At 34.0% G+C, this 18,692-nt stretch overlaps 1 protein-coding gene across 4 annotated transcripts in view; it reads right to left on the reverse strand.

The window, feature by feature from the left end:
- Positions 1-18,692, reverse strand: part of LOC139482256 (sulfotransferase 1A1-like) — a 51,902-nt gene that overhangs the window by 4,189 nt on the left and 29,021 nt on the right. For 3 of the 4 annotated variants that reach the window (XM_071265995.1, XM_071265997.1, XM_071265996.1), the window contains exons 3-6: positions 18,082-18,282; positions 16,473-16,784; positions 12,554-12,657; positions 5,429-5,579 (exon numbers count right to left, since the gene is read on the reverse strand). In XM_071265995.1, coding sequence (XP_071122096.1) covers positions 5,429-5,579; positions 12,554-12,657; positions 16,473-16,784; positions 18,082-18,282 — 768 coding nt within the window. The remainder of the gene's footprint in view (positions 1-5,428; positions 5,580-12,553; positions 12,658-16,472; positions 16,785-18,081; positions 18,283-18,692) is intronic. The other variant, XM_071265998.1, reaches the window with a different exon arrangement.

Below are 18,692 nucleotides of genomic sequence, written 5' to 3' on the forward strand. Positions count from 1 at the left end.
GCGTCACTGATGAGTCTTATGTAGACGAAACGCGCGTATGGCGTATAAAATTATAATCCTGGTACTTTTGATAACTATTTACACCACTGGGTCGATGCCACTGCTGGTGGACGTTTCGTCCCCGAGGGTATCACCAGCCCAGTAGTCAGCACTTCGGTGTTGACATGAATATCAATTATATGGTCATTTTAATAAATTTTCTGTTTACAAAACTTTGAATTTTTCGATAAACTAAGGATTTTCTTACCCCAGGAGTAGATTGCCTTAGCCGTATTTGGCACAACTTTTTGGAATTTTGGGTCCTCAATGCTCTTCAACTTTGTATTTGTTTGGCTTTTTAACTATTTTGATCTGAGCGTCACTGATGAGTCTTATGTAGACGAAAAGCGCGTATGGCGTATAAAATTATAATCCTGGTACTTTTGATAACTATTTACACCGCTGGGTCGATGCCACTGCTAGTGGACGTTTCGTCCCCGAGGGTATCACCAGCCCAGTAGTCAGCACTTCGATGTTGACATGAATATCAATTATATGGTCATTTTAATAAATTTTCTGTTTACAAAACTTTGAATTTTTCGATAAACTAAGGATTTTCTTACCCCAGGAGTAGATTACCTTAGCCGTATTTGGCACAACTTTTTGGAATTTTGGGTCCTCAATGCTCTTCAACTTTGTATTTGTTTGGCTTTTTAACTATTTTGATCTGAGCGTCACTGATGAGTCTTATGTAGACGAAACGCGCGTATGGCGTATAAAATTATAATCCTGGTACTTTTGATAACTAATTTCATAGTCAAATTATGTATCAACGGGTAGCAATTTCAACAAAGTAAATGTCAGTGGGTCAGTTATTTTTCTATTACGTTTTTTTTCTATGTTTATAGAGTAAAACTGCACAGATTGTACTATTGATGCGTCATTAACGTCCATTGTCTAACTAAATGCATATTCAGGACGAGTACATGCAAATGTTACATAAATATAAACGCTCCTTTGTATTATAGATTGGCACGCCATGTTGTTTTGGAAAAATTGAAATTGATATATACGTCCACTTGTATCTTTTTCCAACAGATGAGTTAATAGATATAGGAAGATGTGGTGTGAGTGCCAATGAGACAACTCTCCATCCAAATAACAATTTAAAAATTAAACCATTATAGGTTAAAGTACGGCCTTCAACACGGAGCCTTGGCTCACACCGAACAACAAGCTATAAAGGGCCCCAAAATTACTAGCGTAAAACCATTCAAACGGGAAAACTAACGGTCTAATCTATATAAACAAAACGAGAAACGAGAAACACGTATATATAACATAAACAAACGACAACTACTGTACATCAGATTCCTGACTTAGGACAGGTGCAAACATTTGCCTTTTTCAACTGATTTTTATAGTTTGTTCGTATGTTGTACTGTTATACCACTGTCCCAGGTTAGGGGGAGCTAGGGTTTGGATCTCGCTTACATGTTTAAACCCGGCACATTGTGTATGTATGTGCTTGTCTCAAGTTAAGACCCTGTAATTCAGTGTTTGTCGTTGGTTAATGTGTTACATATTTGTTTTTCGTTCACTTTTTATATAAATAAGGCCGCTAGTTTTCTCGTTACATTTTTTTTATATTGTCATTTCGGGTCTTTTTATAGCTGACTATGCAGTATAGGTTTGCTCATTGTTGAAGGCCGTACGTTGACCTATAGTTGTTTATTTCTTTGTCATTTTTGGTCTCTTTTGGAGAGTTGTCTCATTGGCAACCACATCTTCTTTATATATATGTTTATAGTACACACAAGGTATTATCCCGCAGTTAAGATTTGTGACTTTTAAGAACACATTATTCTTTATCTAAGCCTATAGAAGTGTTTAATCTTACACTTAACCTGCGATTACACCTTACCGGATAGCACGAACAGACGGCTAACGGCTACGATAAAAGAAAAAGGTTTCCGTTCACAAAATTGTTATCCGTTGGGAGTCCGTTGATGTACTGACCAAACTGAAACGGACCTCAAAAGGATGAATAATTGACAAGATACGGATTGAAAACGGAAACAGAACGGAAAAGTATCATAAAAAACGGACGTCTGACGGATGTGCAACGGACACTTCATCCGTTGAACGTTCGGTAATTCAAAGTTTTGAACATGCTCAAATTTTCCAACGGACAGAAAGGACATTGATGGATAAAACGGATGCTGAACGGACATGAAATAAAATTTATCGCAAGTCTAATGGACATAAACAGATTGAAAAAAACTCCGGTCACACCTTACCGGATAGCGCGAACGGATAACTTTTTTCACTCTATTCTTGTCCGTTAGACGCGTGTTTTATCCGTTAGACGTCCGTCCAAATCTGTTTCATTTCGTTTGAAGTGTCTGTATTATCAGTTGACGTCCGTTTGGTCCGGTGGAAAAATTGGAGCATGCTCAAAACTTTGAATGGACGTTCAACGGATGAAGTGTAGTGTCCGGTAGGCGTCCGTTTTGTACAGTACTTAGTTTCGTCCGTTATGTGTCTGTTTTGTATCCGTTACTTGTCCGTTATACATCCATTAGAGGTCCGGTAGACAGGTTCACTAACGGACTATACCGGATGTAAAACGAATAAAACGGATGTGAAACGGACATGAATTGAAGGATACCAGAAAGATAATTGATAATACAACGGACATATACCAATTGAAAAAAATCGCGTAAAAAAAACAATTATTGGTATGTTAGGTTTTTTTTAGTATCATGACCAAAACTCAAACTCAAGTTTGGCTCAACTTCTAAATCATGATCAGGCAAAGTTATTGGTTTTTTATTTTAACATTTTATTTCTTGTTCCTTTTCCACCCCTACCATTTCTCAGCATATACAACCTTTTTTTTAAATTTGGAATGACTTGTCCAGAGTTCAAACTCACCATCTCCCGCACTTCAGTTACGTCGGTACCAATTTTTAATTTAAAAAAAAAATTCGTACCGACGTAACTGAAGTGCGCATTTTCGGCATTAAATATTAAATGTCTGTTAGGAATCGAATTCATCCAAATCATATTAATAGATATTATAAAATAATCTTATTTATACATGTAACGCATGCATTTTTTCTATCGGCAATTTTTAAAATTGTATCTGTATTTAGATTTTAACTTACTACAGATAGAAAACAAAAATCAGGTTAATCGTACAAAGGTAAACTCGAATGGTACACTGATAGATAGTTTCTAGGTTCATTTTGGGAAATAACTTTATTTTTGTCGAGCCTGCTGCTTTTGTTGCAGAAAGCTCGACATAGGGATAGTGATCCTGCGGCGGCGGCGGCTACGGCCGCGGCGGCGTAAGCCAACTTTTTAAAAGCTTTATATTTTAGAAGGTGGAAGACCTGGATGCTTCATACTTTGTATATAGATGCCTCATGTTACGAAGTTTCCGTCAGTCAAATGTCCTTGACCTCATTTTCATGGTTCAGTGACCACTTGAAAAAAAAGTTCTGATTTTTTGTAATGTTGAATTCTCTCTTATTATAAGTTATATGATAATTATATTTTGTATGTGCGTACCTTACAAGGTCCTCATGCCCCTCAGACAGTTTTATTTGACCTCGACCTCATTTCATGGATCAGTGAACAAGGTTAAGTTTTGGTGGTCAAGTCCATATCTCAGATACTATAAGCAATAGGGCTAGTATAGTCGATGTATGGAAGGACTGTAAGGTGTACATGTCCAACTGGCAGCTAGGTGTCATCTGACCTTGACCTCATTTTCATGGTTCAGTGGTTATAGTTAAGTTTTTGTGTTTTTGGTCTGTTTTTCTCATACTTTATGCAATAGATCTACTATATTTGTTGTATGGAATGATTGTAAGGTGTACATGTCTAGCGGGTAGATGTCATCTGACCTTGATCTCATTTTCATGGTTGAGTGGTCAAAGTTTAAGTTTTTGAGTTTTGGTCTTTTTATCTAATACTATATGCCATAGGTCAACTATATTTGGTGTATGGAAATATTTAATGATCTATATGTCAGTCGCGCAGGTTTTATTTGACCTCGACCTCATTTTCACGGTTCGTTGCTCAGTGTTAAGTTTTTATGTTTTGGTCTATTTTTCTTAAACTATAAGTAATAGGTCAACTATATGTGTTGTATGGAAGCATTGTTATCTGTACATGTCTGCCTGGCATGGTCCATCTGACCTTGACCTCATTTTCATGGTTCATTAGTTATCTTGATTAATGTTAAGTTTATGTGACAGTTTTTAATAAAGCTTTATACTTAGGACTATCAACATAATATCAATGATTAGTAAAGAAGGCGAGACATTTCAGCGTGTGCACACTTGTTACAATAGAAACTACATTTTAATTAGTTGAAACTGAGACTACTATAATGATTATAGTAGTCTCAGGTTGAAATAACCTCTAGCATAGCTATTTTAACAGTTTTTATCTTTATATAGTAATAATGCACGCGTGTTGGATTGCTAGTCGTAGTTAATTTGAACTTTGAAACCTCAGCGCCCATGTTTTTATTTTTTTTTTAAATATATTTTATGGCACAAAAAGTAACCAGAAAGTCTCAACATTGTGACAGAAAGACTCAGCCAGTACCTTTATATTTCAACCATTTAGAATTTTTCATTTTTCTGCTAAGAGTAGGCTTGACAAACAAATATTTTTGCAATTTACAGAAGTGCATATCGTAAAGCATATAAAAAACACAAATAATTGACATATTTTCTTGCCTAAGTCATTAATATCATAGCAGTTCTATCGGATTCAAAGAATGTAAACATGATAATCCGTAGGAGAAAAGTGATTGTGACTTCAATTTCAGATATTTTGAACCATGAAGAGACATATATGTTACAATTATTATTTATCTATGGCATGACATTCTCCTATTTTAACTAAAAATCATTGATTTTCAGTAAATTGACGAAATCCCTGTGTTTATTTTGAATATTTTGAACCAGTAAAGCTCAACAGGAAGTGCCAGAATACTTTTTTCCGTCTCAACATTTTGGTTGAGATTAGATGGTTTACCAGGCGTGATAACATAATAAAAGTGTGGAAAACTTTTTATTAGAGTGACTTTTTTAAGTTCTAGAAACAGAAGTCGGCAACAAAATCGTCAGACCGGAACAAAATTGGATCTTGAAATTTAACTTGTACTGATTAAACAATACACTACAAATCAATATCTTGAAGGACGAAGAAAAAAGTCCGGAAAACTGATTTGCCGGATTGGCGGAATGACAGACCGGACGGAGTGCAAACATAGAGTTCCCTTCGACTTCGTCTAAAACAAACAAGACTAACAAATGCTAAATGGTTCCTGACTTTGGACAGGCGCAAAAAATGCGGCAGGTTAAAAATGTTTTTGAACAAACAAATACCCAGCTATATCGCTAGTACCTCATCACAATATGTTTACCTTTTCTAAACATAAATTCCATGTTGTTCCGTTTTTTATATGACTGTTTAAGTTCAGAAAAGGAACATTTTTTCGATATTTTACTGTAAAACTCTTCAGACTTTCGAACACCCAAAAAGGTAGCTATTCGATCAATTTCTCTCATTGGCTCCTGTAATAATAATTCTGAATTAAATGCATGTTCATAGCAGCTCTGAGATTAGTCAACACATCAACAATATGCCTTCATAATCGGGTCAGGCTCAAAATACATACATACGGGCCATTTTTCGTGCATTTGCTATAGTCATAGTGCTAGTCAGAGATCGATCTGACGTCTGACATCATTTGCAGGACTGGCTAGGGCTATCGAAAGTCAGACCGCACTTCACATAGAAAAAAATATAAGTTGTTTATTCAAACTACGGGTGGCAAGATTTTGTCTCGAAATCATAAAAGATACATAATACCATTTAGGCTTGAAGGAAATACAACTTCGCTTGTGCTACATGGGATAAGCAAGTGAATACATGTTACATTTTCGTGGAATAAAATAAATTAGAATTCGAATGATGTATGATTGTTAAAACAAAATATTATGCAGGGCTGTTGCTGTAAATTAACTCATCATAGATACAAAGATTGAAATTTATATTTACGCCAGACGCGCGTTTCGTCTACAAAAGACTCATCAGTGACGCTCGAATCAGAAAGTGTTAAAAAGGCCCCAAAAAGTATGAAGTTGAAGATCATTGAAAGCCAAAAATTCCTAAGCGTTTTGCCAAATACATCTAAGGTAATCTATTCCGGAGGTAGAAAAGCCTAAGTATTTCAAAAATGTAAAGTTTTGTTAACAGATAATTTGTAATGATCAACGATAACTCAAGTCAACACAGAAGTGCTGACTACTCGGCTGGTGATACCTTCTGGGAAATAAATCTCCTCCAGCAGTGGCATCGACCCAGTGGTTGTAAATAAACTCATCGTAGATACCATGATTGAAATTTTATTTTTACGCCAGATGCGTAATAAACATTTTAATGAAGAAACAAATTATGAGTGGCCGTTCGTGTCATTTGTGCGATATTCTAACGCGTTAGTAAAAACTAACGCGTTATTTTGTACAACTAACGCGTTATTTTGCTAAAATAACGCGTTATTTAGCTAAACTAACGCGTTATTTAGCTAAACTAACGCGTTATTTCTTCATTTTAACGCGTTATTATACAAAACTATCGCGATACTTGTGTATATTGTACAAATGTAATCTATCGCGATATTTTATTGGAATTAACGCGTTAATTTTTGATATTTGTACAATGATGTTAACCAATACAATCACAAGCGCGATTCTAGATTGAATCTGAACACGGCCGACACTCGGCTAACCGAGAGATTGGTCGGTTAATCTATATTGAGTATGTGGCTATATCGGCGGTGGGTCTGTTAATCGGGTTGGTTAAAGTCTGTTAATCAGGTGTTATCGAGGAAATCATTGAAAATTCTGCATGTTTCATTGTATAACTTTTTAAATATAATTATGTTTATCATAAAAATTATTCATGTCTAACAAAGCAATTCAGTGTACTGAATCCAGTGGTGTAGTTATTATTTTTCTAGCTTCGATGTACGATCTATAAAATGAAAAGGCGTGTTACTCATCAATAAATGTATACACATTTTACACACACAAAATGTACACAAAAAGACACGTTGGTTGAATTTACTTGCATGCGATATTTTGAACATCGAACAAAGACAGGCATTATGTTTGTCAACCAAATTGATATCATTGTGTGAAAAATCTACACAAAAATCTGTATTTTGGTGACATAAATCAATCTTTATTTAAAACCTGGTCTGTTAATGGGTCGGATGTATAAAACCCGGTCTGTTAATTGGTCCGTTAAGAGTTATGAATGGCAATAAAATTATAGCTGTATGGGGTGTTATCGGATCAAATGGGTAGGCTCAAGACGAGTGGCTAAAATATACGGGAACAACACATGAGCAATGAAGCATAATATATACGGAAACAACACATGAGCAATGAAACATAATATATACGGAAACACTGACATGAACAATGAATTTAGGCCATGAATATTGAAAACTGATATAAAAAAGTGTAATATTAAAGTATTATTATACATCATGTTAAAATGCCATATTTTGATTGCCTAATACGAAGGTGTTACTTTACTCTATCACATGGCTGAGCGGGTGACAATTTTTTGGAGTGTCACCCTCCCGGCTAGACCAATCAAAAATCAGCAGTTTAAACGACAATGAATTGAATCTACATCAAGTTATTTTATAGACAATGTAAAAAGTTCTAATTTTACTTCGCCGCGGTTGACAATGTTTTCTCGGGACTCAATCTGCTCTATCACCCTCTCAGCTATGTGTTATTTATATCTTATCACATATTTGTTACGGATACGGATAAATTTTTAAGATTTACCTGTTATGTTTCATTAAATTGTTATAATTGAACTTTTTTCCCTCTTTTCTGCAACACTAAAATATGTGATGAATAGCTTAAAGATTATAACATGTTTTTTCCATATTTGCCCTGGTATCATCCCTCGACCCATATCGGCCCTCGGCTAAAGCCTCGAGGCTGATATGTGAGTCTCGGGATGATACCAGGGCTAATATAGAAAAGGGCATGTTATAATCTATACAAATTGATTTTATCCAAGAATGGTCGCATATATATCATGTGGATTCTGTTTAGGTTGTCATGAATGACACTAATTTGTATCTAAATTGGTATTAACCAGTATATAAATCAGAGATAAACGTCGTAATGTGACTAAACATCAGTAAGTAAAATATATTGGGATGCTAGAATATTTAAAGAATAAAGAAATAATAATGAGTAAGATAAAATAAAATGTAGAGAAAAGTAACAGACAATTTAAAGAATATAGAAATAAACAACACCCCCAATCCGGACCCTCATTGTATACACGAGAATCTGGATGGAAACACAGAGTATATAGAATAATAGATAAGGACAGTAGGAAGTGATGCATTAATAAAAAAAAGATAGAAAAAAATAATAACTGTTTGAGAATAAAGACATGAAACACCCCTCCCTGGGTGCTGAAACAGTAACGGATTGCTATGTACTCATATTGGTAAAAAATGCTAAAAGTTTACATGCAGACAACTGCAGTTCTCCTCTGCACTTATGTAGAAAGGAACTAAACGGAATAAAATGAATTAAAACTTAAAATAACCAAATGTAGCTGCATTCGCTCCTTTCTATTTACTTCTTTAGACTGATTTGTAAGCAACAGATGATTCAGTAATAGAAGAAAAGAACCAATCGGATGATGTTGACGATTTAGAGTTTAACGTCCAGTGACAAATATCATGTGCATATGAGAACAACAACACGTTATATGTACCCTGTGTTGTATTAGAAAGACACTTTCGGACGGATTTGAGAACGTGTTACTTTGAACAGACACAAAAATTCTGAAGAAAACGTTAATAATAGATTCATGCATATTCCAGCAGGCAATCCATATCCATATATTGAAGTGACACACCCCTTAATAAAATGCAAAGGAAGTCAAAATGAAAATGTTCTTACTAGAAGGATACTGTTGCAGCGTATTGTCATTTTTTTTTACTCAAGAGCATCTCATTCTTAATTTTTTCAAAGGGAAAATATAAAGGTTGCACAACTATTGTCCTGGCTAAATAACTCTTAACTGACACAATTTCAATTGTCCAACCCATTAACAGACTTTATTCCCATAATGTTCACTAAAACGTGGTATTACTCACGTTATATTACAATTATGAAATATTTACTAAGTTCAATTTATATTTTAGAACCAAAGTACGATTTTGTGTCCTTTAAATGATATCTAAAATTGTTTTTTTCGCCTTTCATTACAAAAATCGCTATGCGTATAAGCATAAATACTACATACTTGCGCGACGCCTTTTAGTTTTACTGAAAACTGCGCAGACTATGAAATGTTTTTACAGTTGGAAAATGTTCTATGATATATATCATTTTGTCAGACACTTTTCTTTTTTTGATTTGATTCTTATAATGTACCTAAAATCTGTATATTAAATAGATTTTGATATTAAAATTGTGCGTTTTACTCTTAACAGACGTATAACCAACCCGATTAACAGACCAACCGCCGATATAGCCGCATACTCAATATAGATTAACCGACCTATCTCTCGGTTAGCCGAGTGTCGGTCGTGCTGAAGAGACAAGGGAGATAACATTAACAATAAAAAAATTATAAACAAGAGTTCCCTCAACCAACATACATAGCTAAACTCAAGACTTTATAAACAAGGGTTCCCTCAACCAACATACATATAGCTAAACTCAAGACATATACTACGTAGAACTTGAACAACCTAATACTGCATCTATTAGTAACAAGATAGAAGAGATAATTAGGAAATTGTTTTCTCAAAAAGAAATAGATATGAAAACATATAATTTTCTGACACAGAGTCATAACCCAAAACATGGGCACATGTATTTTCTACCTAAAATCCACAAAATTAACCCAGAGGTAGATAAAAATATCTTTAAACAAGGTTTTAACCATTCAGATATTGAGGTTGCATATAGACCCATTGTCAACAAAAGCAATTCCCCAACTTGTAGAAGTTGAAAAATTCTTAGATTTAATTTTTAAACCTTTATTGAGGAAAGATCCATACTCTAAAGATTTTATTGTAAAATTAGAGAAAGAAAAGATAGAAAACAAATGTTTTCTGATTCTGATTGCCTATGATGTTACTTCGATGTATACAAACATGCAAATAAAAGATTTGCAAGAAACATTAGTCAACAATTTAGAAAAAATTGACAAGCTATCATATAATTTTCAAATCCCCAATTTAGCAGATTTAGCTGAGCTAATTAAAATAGTAATAGAAAACAATGAATTTGAATTTAATGGACACATCTATAAACAGATAATAGGCGCCCCCATATCGCCTTCGTGCACAGATTTACATCTGGCCTCTATACTAAAGATGATATTAGATAAATTCCAGTACTGAACACACATTAAATTACACTGTCAATATAGAGATGACGGCTTTATGGTCTTCACTGGTAATATGTTACAAATAGAGGATTTTTTTTAGCATTGCTAATAAGATCGACAATCTGTTAAAATTTACTTATGAAGTATCTGAAGAGTTAATGACCTACCTAGATTAAGAGGTTAATAAAGGTAATAGATTTCATATAAATGGAATCTTGGATGTCAAATTTCACATTAAAAAGACAGAAACTTATCAATTTCAAAGTTGCCACCTAATAGCTCTCATCCACATAGTAATTTAATCATCCGTGGCGGATCCAGAACTTTTCCTAAGGGGGGCCCCGCTGACTGACCTAAGAGGGGGCCCTCTCCAGTCATGCTTCAATGATTCCCTATATAATCAACCAAATTTTTCCTACTGAACATAATGAATAATCTACTGAATATAAAGAAAGCGGGACTGCTGAAGGTATTACATGATGTACTGCAAATAATATTGAATCTACTGAACATAATGTCGAATTCATAGGCGGATCCAGGGGGAGGGGGGGCCTGGGGGATCCGCCTATGAATTCATGTAAAGGTGTTCATGAATTAAACGTCCGTCAAAAATATCCGCGTTCGTTTTTTTTCCGACAATTTCCGTTATTGACTTCCCGACTTTTACTACATCATCATAATGATACAACCACTTTTACTACATCATCATAATGATACAACCACTGAACATAAAGCTGAACGAACCGAATATAATACAGATGCTTTTACTGAACATAATGAATAATCTACTGAATATAAAGAAAGAGGGACTACTGAAGGTATTACATAATGTACTGCAAATAATATTGAATCTACTGAACATAATGTCGAAAGTACTGAACATAATGAAAAATGTACTGAATATAACGTCAGAAGTACCGAACATAATTTAAATACCACTGCATATAATAATGAAACTACTGAACATAATAACCAAAGCACCGAATATAATGTAAAAACTACTGAACATAATGTAATAACTACTGAACATAATAGGATATCTACTGAACATAATATACATACTACTGAACATAATGCATAAAGCACCGAACATATTAAACAATCAACATCAGAAGACAGTCATGGCGTTCCATATAGTACCTTTAAAAGTATCACTGTGGGAGAAACTATACGGCACATTAGAAACAATAATAATGAAATCGATTTAAACTAGCACCTAATTAACCTTGAACTAAAAGTAGTAGCCAGAGGATATAATAAACCAATTACTAGAGATCTGATTTCAGATACTTGCAACAAAGTTAAACGTTGCAATACATTAACTAGAAAGACCATTAAGAAAAATATACCTTTGACTCTCATAACTAAATATAACCCAGCAGTTAAAGGGCTGGGTAGAGCATTAAGAAAGTCCTGGAATATTTTACAGTCAGATGAAGTATGCAGACAAATTTTTAAAAAAAGTGCCTATCCTTGCGTATAAACACAGCAGAAATCTTAAAGAATATTTTGCCGAAACCCGGCATTAGTTGGGAGACTTTTGAAAAGGGACCCAAGGTAGGCCACTTATAGAATGAGCCAATCTAAAAAATCCCGAAACACCGTTATTTTAAAAGAATTAATACCTTAGGCAATCAGAAATAAAGAAAAACGGTGTAAAGTCTTGAGTTTAGCTATGTATGTTGGTTGAGGGAACTCTTGTTTATAACATTTTGCATTAATTCCAAAACATAGAAGTAACACAATCTCTCATTGGATGATGCTTATTTCCGTATTATCGCGATAGTTTTCATAAATATCGCGTTAATAGTGAAAACTAACGCGTTAGTTTGATAATATTTTAAAGTAAAAGCAAAAATGAAATATCGCGATAGTTTTGTATAATAAGGCGTTAAAATGAAGAAATAACGCGTTAGTTTTTTTTTACTAACGCGTTAGAATATCGCGCAAATGGCACGAACGGCCACTCATAACAAATAAGATGTATAGATTTTTTTTTAAGTGAACCTGGTGTGGAAATGGCATCTTTTTTAAACATTCATAATAGTAATAACAACAAGTAATTCGCTATATTTATATAATAATCAAATGTAGTTACTTTGTGTAAGTCTTCGTAGTTGACATACATTACTGGAAGCTCTGGGTGTTGTTTGAATACCCTTTCCCAGTCCAACATGTATTTGTACCAGGCGCAGTGATAAACTGAAAAAAGTCAGTCATTGCATATAGTTATATGAGGAAGATGGGGTATGAGTGCTAATGTTCTCTTTGACCTCTATTCAATTCTTTTATGCTATTTTCTAACGTATTAACATGAATGGTTTGAGTTTGCGCTTCACGATGCGCAGCTACACAAATTCATACATCCTTTTAGTCTTAACCTAACAAAAGTTAGAACTAGTTCTGATTGGTTTATTATGTATGTTTATGTTATAAGTAGCTTGGATTTTTATCATTGCATTCAATTTCAGTGTAAATTGTGACTAAATTGTGCGTCTTAGGGAGCTACCTTTTCATTTTTATGGGGGGGGGCTAGAATGACATTTGAAAAAAATAGTCAGGACAGGAGTTTTGAGTAAAAAAAAAAAGGCAGGATGAGACAATTGCCAAAAAAATAGTCAGGACGATAATTTAAGTAAAAAAAAGTCAGGATAAACTAAAAAAAAAAAAGCAGGACCAAACAGAGTGAAAAATAACAAGAGGCTCTAAAGAGCCTGTGTCGCTCACCTTGGTCTATGTGCATATTAAACAAAGGACACAGATGGATTCATGACAAAATTGTGTTTTGCTGATAGTGATGTGTTTGTAGATCTTACTTTACTGAACATTCTTGGTACTTAGAATTTTCTGTATCTATAATAAACTTGGACCTTTAGATACAGTGAAAAATATTTTGTAAAAATTTACAAAAATTTACCAAATTAGTGAAAATTGTTAAAAATTGAATAAAATGGGCAACAACTCCTTAAGGGGTCAACTGACGATTTTGGTCATGTTGACTTATTTCTAGATCTTACTTAGCTGAACATTATTGCTGTTTACAAGTTATCTCTATCTATAACAATATTCAAGATAATAACCAAAAACAGCAAAAAAAGAGTTATAAGCCCAAAACTGCATTTTACCCAAGGTTCTATTTTTAGCCATGGCGGCCATCTTGATTGGATGGCTGGGTCACTGGACACATTTTTCAAACTACATACCCCAATGATGATTTTGGCCAATTTTGGTGTAATTTGGCCAAGTAGTTTCAGAGGAGAAGATGTAAAAGATTACTAAGATTTACGAAAAATGGTTAAAAATTGACTATAAAGGGCAATAACTCCTAAAGGGGTCAACTGACCATTTCGGTCATGTTGACTTATTTGTAAATATTACTTTGCTGAACATTATTGCTGTTTACAGTTTATCTCTATCTATAATAATATTCAAGATAATAACCAAAAACAGCAAAATTTCCTTAAAATTACTAATTCAGGGGCAGCAACCCAACAACAGGTTATCCGATTTATCTGAAAATTTCAGGGCAGATAGATCTTGAACTGTTACACAATTTTACCCCTTGTCAGATTTGCTCTAAATGCTTTGGTTTTTCAGTTATAAGCCCAAAACTGCATTTTACCCCTATGTTCTATTTTTAGCCATGGCGGCCATCTTGGATGGTTGGCCGGGTCACCGGACACATTTTTAAACAAGATACCCCAATGATGATTTTGGCCAATTTTGGTGTAATTTGGCCAAGTAGTTTCAGAGGAGAAGATGTAAAAGATTACTAAGATTTACGAAAAATGGTTAAAAATTGACTATTAAGGGCAATAACTCCTAAAGGGGTCAACTGACCATTTCGGTCATGTTGACTTATTTGTAAATCTTTTTTTGCTGAACATTATTGCTGTTTACAGTTTATCTCTATCTATAATAATATTCAAGATAATAACCAAAAACAGCAAAATTTCATTAAAATTACTTATTCTGGGGCAGCAACCCAAAACCGGGTTGTCCAATTCATCTGAAAATTTCAGGGCAGGTAGATCTTGACCTGATAAACAAATTTACCTCATGTCAGATTTACTCTAAATGCTTTGGTTTTTGAGTTATAAGCCCAAAACTGCATTTTACCCAAGGTTCTATTTTTAGCCATGGCGGCCATCTTGATTGGATGGCTGGGTCACTGGATACATTTTTCAAACTACATACCCCAATGATGATTTTGGCCAATTTTGGTGTAATTTGGCCAAGTAGTTTCAGAGGAGAAGATGTAAAAGATTACTAAGATTTACGAAAAATGGTTAAAAATTGACTATAAAGGGCAATAACTCCTAAAGGGGTCAACTGACCATTTCGGTCATGTTGACTTATTTGTAAATATTACTTTGCTGAACATTATTGCTGTTTACAGTTTATCTCTATCTATAATAATATTCAAGATAATAACCAAAAACAGCAAAATTTCCTTAAAATTACTAATTCAGGGGCAGCAACCCAACAACAGGTTATCCGATTTATCTGAAAATTTCAGGGCAGATAGATCTTGACCTGTTATACAAGTTTACCCCATGTCAGATTTGCTCTAAATGCTTTGGTTTTTCAGTTATAAGCCAAAAACTGCATTTTACCCCTATGTTCTATTTTTAGCCATGGCGGCCATCTTGGATGGTTGGCCGGGTCACCGGACACATTTTTTAAACTAGATACCCCAATAATGATTTTGGCCAAGTTTGGTGTAATTTGGCCCAGTAGTTTCAGAGGAGAAGATTTTTGTAAAAGTTAACGACGCCGGACGACGACAGACGACGGACGCCAAGTGATGGGAAAAGCTCACTTGGCCCTATTGGGGCAGGTGAGCTAAAAAGGCAGGACAGAGATTACAGCTAAAAAAAATGCAGGACAAAATTTTTCATCCTAGCCCCCCCCCCATAAAAATCAAATGGTAGCTCCCTTAAACGCACACTTACTGGGGTGTAAGTACAACAAACCAACACACAATTCTATTTATTACAATGACAATGTCTACTAGGGACATATTGTAACTCACAAGGTCAGATAAACCAAAACCAGAAATACATACTAAAAGTATACAACATAAAATCATTCAATACACCAAAATATAGAGGATCTATTGCGTATAATTCTTAGAAACCAAAACATTGACTAATGAATCATGAAATACTGTCAAGGTCAGATGAACACTGAGCTTTGAACCTCGAAAATTATGTCAAGGAAAAATTAAACCTGCCAGACAGACATGTATAACTTAAAATATTTACAATACTAAATATAGTTAACTTATTGCATATATTTTTTTTAGAATAGAACACTAAAGCACTAATCCATATACTTAGGTCGAGATCAGATTAAAACTGTCTGACGCACATGAGGACTTGCAAGGTACGAACATACTAAATATAGTTTTCCTATAACTGTTAACATAATAAGAGAGAAATTAACTTTACAAAAATCGCTAACTTCTTTTGTTGTCACTGAGTCATGAAAATAAGGCCAAGGACAATGTAAATATGACAGACGGAAACTTCAAAACACCATGCATCTATACAAAGTATGAAGCATCCAGGTCTTCAGTCTTCTAAAATATAACGCTTTTACAACACACCGCCATCCCTATGTCGATCTTTCTGAGTCAAAAGTCGCAGACTCAGCAAAATTTGGATAGCAGAATATTATTCGCTCATCAGAATTCGCCAAAAAATACATGGTTGCCGTAAGCGATTGCGATACTCTCATGGTGACTATATATGCGTATTTTTAGATTTCAATATGAAAATCACATGATTTAAAATAATATATATGAACAACATTAATAACTAGCGACTTATTTTTAATGACTTGTCTTTTTATATTTACATGTGTAACCTGTAAGAGAATGCGCCAAACATAAGAAAAAAATTTAAACCCCAAATGAGCGCAAATGTGATGCGACCATTAGACTAGTGTCATAGACCTGCAAGTCTCAATTAGACATGGTTGAAGTATGTGCAACAACAAAAAACCAAGCTCACCTCTTTCTGACATGAAGAAATCTAAAAACTGGCTAAATGTCCCCTTATAATTCGCAACATGTTGGCAATGATGATAGAACGATACAGCCACATCTTTTGGATTACGGTTTACAAATATAATCTTGTTTTTCTTCTTCAGTATTTCTTGCGGTAAGTGTTTAAAATAACAATGGCTATTCATAAGTCTTGGTGACGGGAGCTCGTCAATTTTTTCTGGTGTTACAAATGGAAGCATTGCTACTTCTTTTGATAGATTTTGTTCTTTGCCGTCCTGCATCAACATAGAAGTAACTTCCCAGGTCCAGTGAGTACCTGGAAATAATCATGCCATATTTTAGTTTTCCTTTTGCATACACCATACACCATATTTTAGTTTACCTTTAGCATACGAACCCAAATTTCAGCAGCCAATAAGGTCATCTTCGTTATGTGATACTAGTATATTGGAATTGTACAAATATGATAGTTTATATGTTTTTAGCAGTTTAGGGACAAATAAAAAGTGCATTTATATAGGATACCAATGTCCAGCATTTAAAAAAATCATACGAACTAAATAATTGGGTGGCATTTTAAAAGTCGACAAAAATCTCCCTTTTATTAACTAATTCTTAATTAATGAATGTAAACCATTTTTAATTTGGTCGAAGAATCAGATGTTTTTCAAATGAATAAATGACATGGCTACACCACCTTATAAAAGAAATAATTTCTTTCACACATTTACCCACACAGAGTTGCCTGTGTTATATATATGTATATATATATAAAATGACTGAATAAATAGTCAACGATCAATCTTACAGGGCGATGGATCATGTAATATGATTCTGTACACTACAAAATATAATATATAACACGTCAAAAAGGGTACAACATCACCATTAAATAACTATAAAATATACAAATATTAGATATTTCGGACAACAGATATCCTTCTTCAATAATAGCACGATGTCAAATAAATCATGTCAATATATTCAAACTGAGATACTTTTTCTAAATCTTGAATTTATACAATTTGAGCGAACACCACAGACGCTGATACAATTTTAAAATTTCCAATCACGGCGCAAAGATTACAAAGATATGCCAAATGAAAATAGTTATTTTCGTTGTGAACTGGCACAACTCTAGATTTCCAAAGGTTGTGACAGTTGAGATGTTATAACTGCATATATATATATACAACTCGTCTTAACATCAACCCAACAATGTTAGATCTGTAAATTTGCAAATTATACATATACGTCTAATGGATAAACTGTTGTGTGTAGACCATTACTGTTATGATAACGGAGCTACACAATTATTCAACACCTTAGTTTACTAGAATTTACCAAAATTACAACTTCTAGAAAAGTCACGAGGCAGGTTTTTTTCAGAAAACACACACACACACACACACACACACATTTATCAATAAGTTAAAATGAAGTTATTCAAAGCTTTGCCAGCCACTCTTTTTTATTACGAAATAAACTATTTTCAATTTCTGAAGAATAAAAGGCTTCTAGTACCTGAAGTGATGGCACATCTTTTTAATATTTTTTTTAATAATTATGCGCGAGTTTTAGTGTGTTAATATAAAAACAATGTTACTACTTACCTGCTTTTGGGTAAGCTACTAAGAATACATCGTCTGGTCTGATTTCCATTTTGATTATATCTGGTATATTACTTCGAGGGTCTGGAATACGTCCCTTCTCTATTGCCTTTTTTGCCAGATAGTATCCATCATATTCAATGACATGTACGCTGTTGCCATTATTGTCGCTGAGTACAGTGACTTCTTCGTCCTTGAAATTAACTAAATTTGAAATATTGAATAAAAAAGTATACAATAAAAAAAAATGTTTAAAACAGTTGAGAATGACGCAAAACAAAAATGTCCATCTTAATCTTTTTTTATTATGGGCGTTACACATATTTTTTGTATAACCTGATTACAGACGACACAAGTTAAACAAACCGTAATTGCCATTGGTCTAATTGTTGAAATCGTACTTACATTTGCATAACTTTGTTCGATCATTCACTCTGTACTTTCCATTAGATTTCATAGTTTCGTCTTAAATAAAATATGTAGAGACCACTTTGAGCAGTGGTTTAACAGTTTTAATGTTTCCAACGGAATTTCATTACAAAGACGGGGGGAGTGAATACGCTGAGATGACTCAAGGTTAGTAAACCGTGAAATTTTGATCACAACCGTAATTT

This window comes from Mytilus edulis, chromosome 7 (genome assembly GCF_963676685.1).
Source record: "Mytilus edulis chromosome 7, xbMytEdul2.2, whole genome shotgun sequence".
NCBI lineage: Eukaryota > Metazoa > Mollusca > Bivalvia > Mytilida > Mytilidae > Mytilus > Mytilus edulis.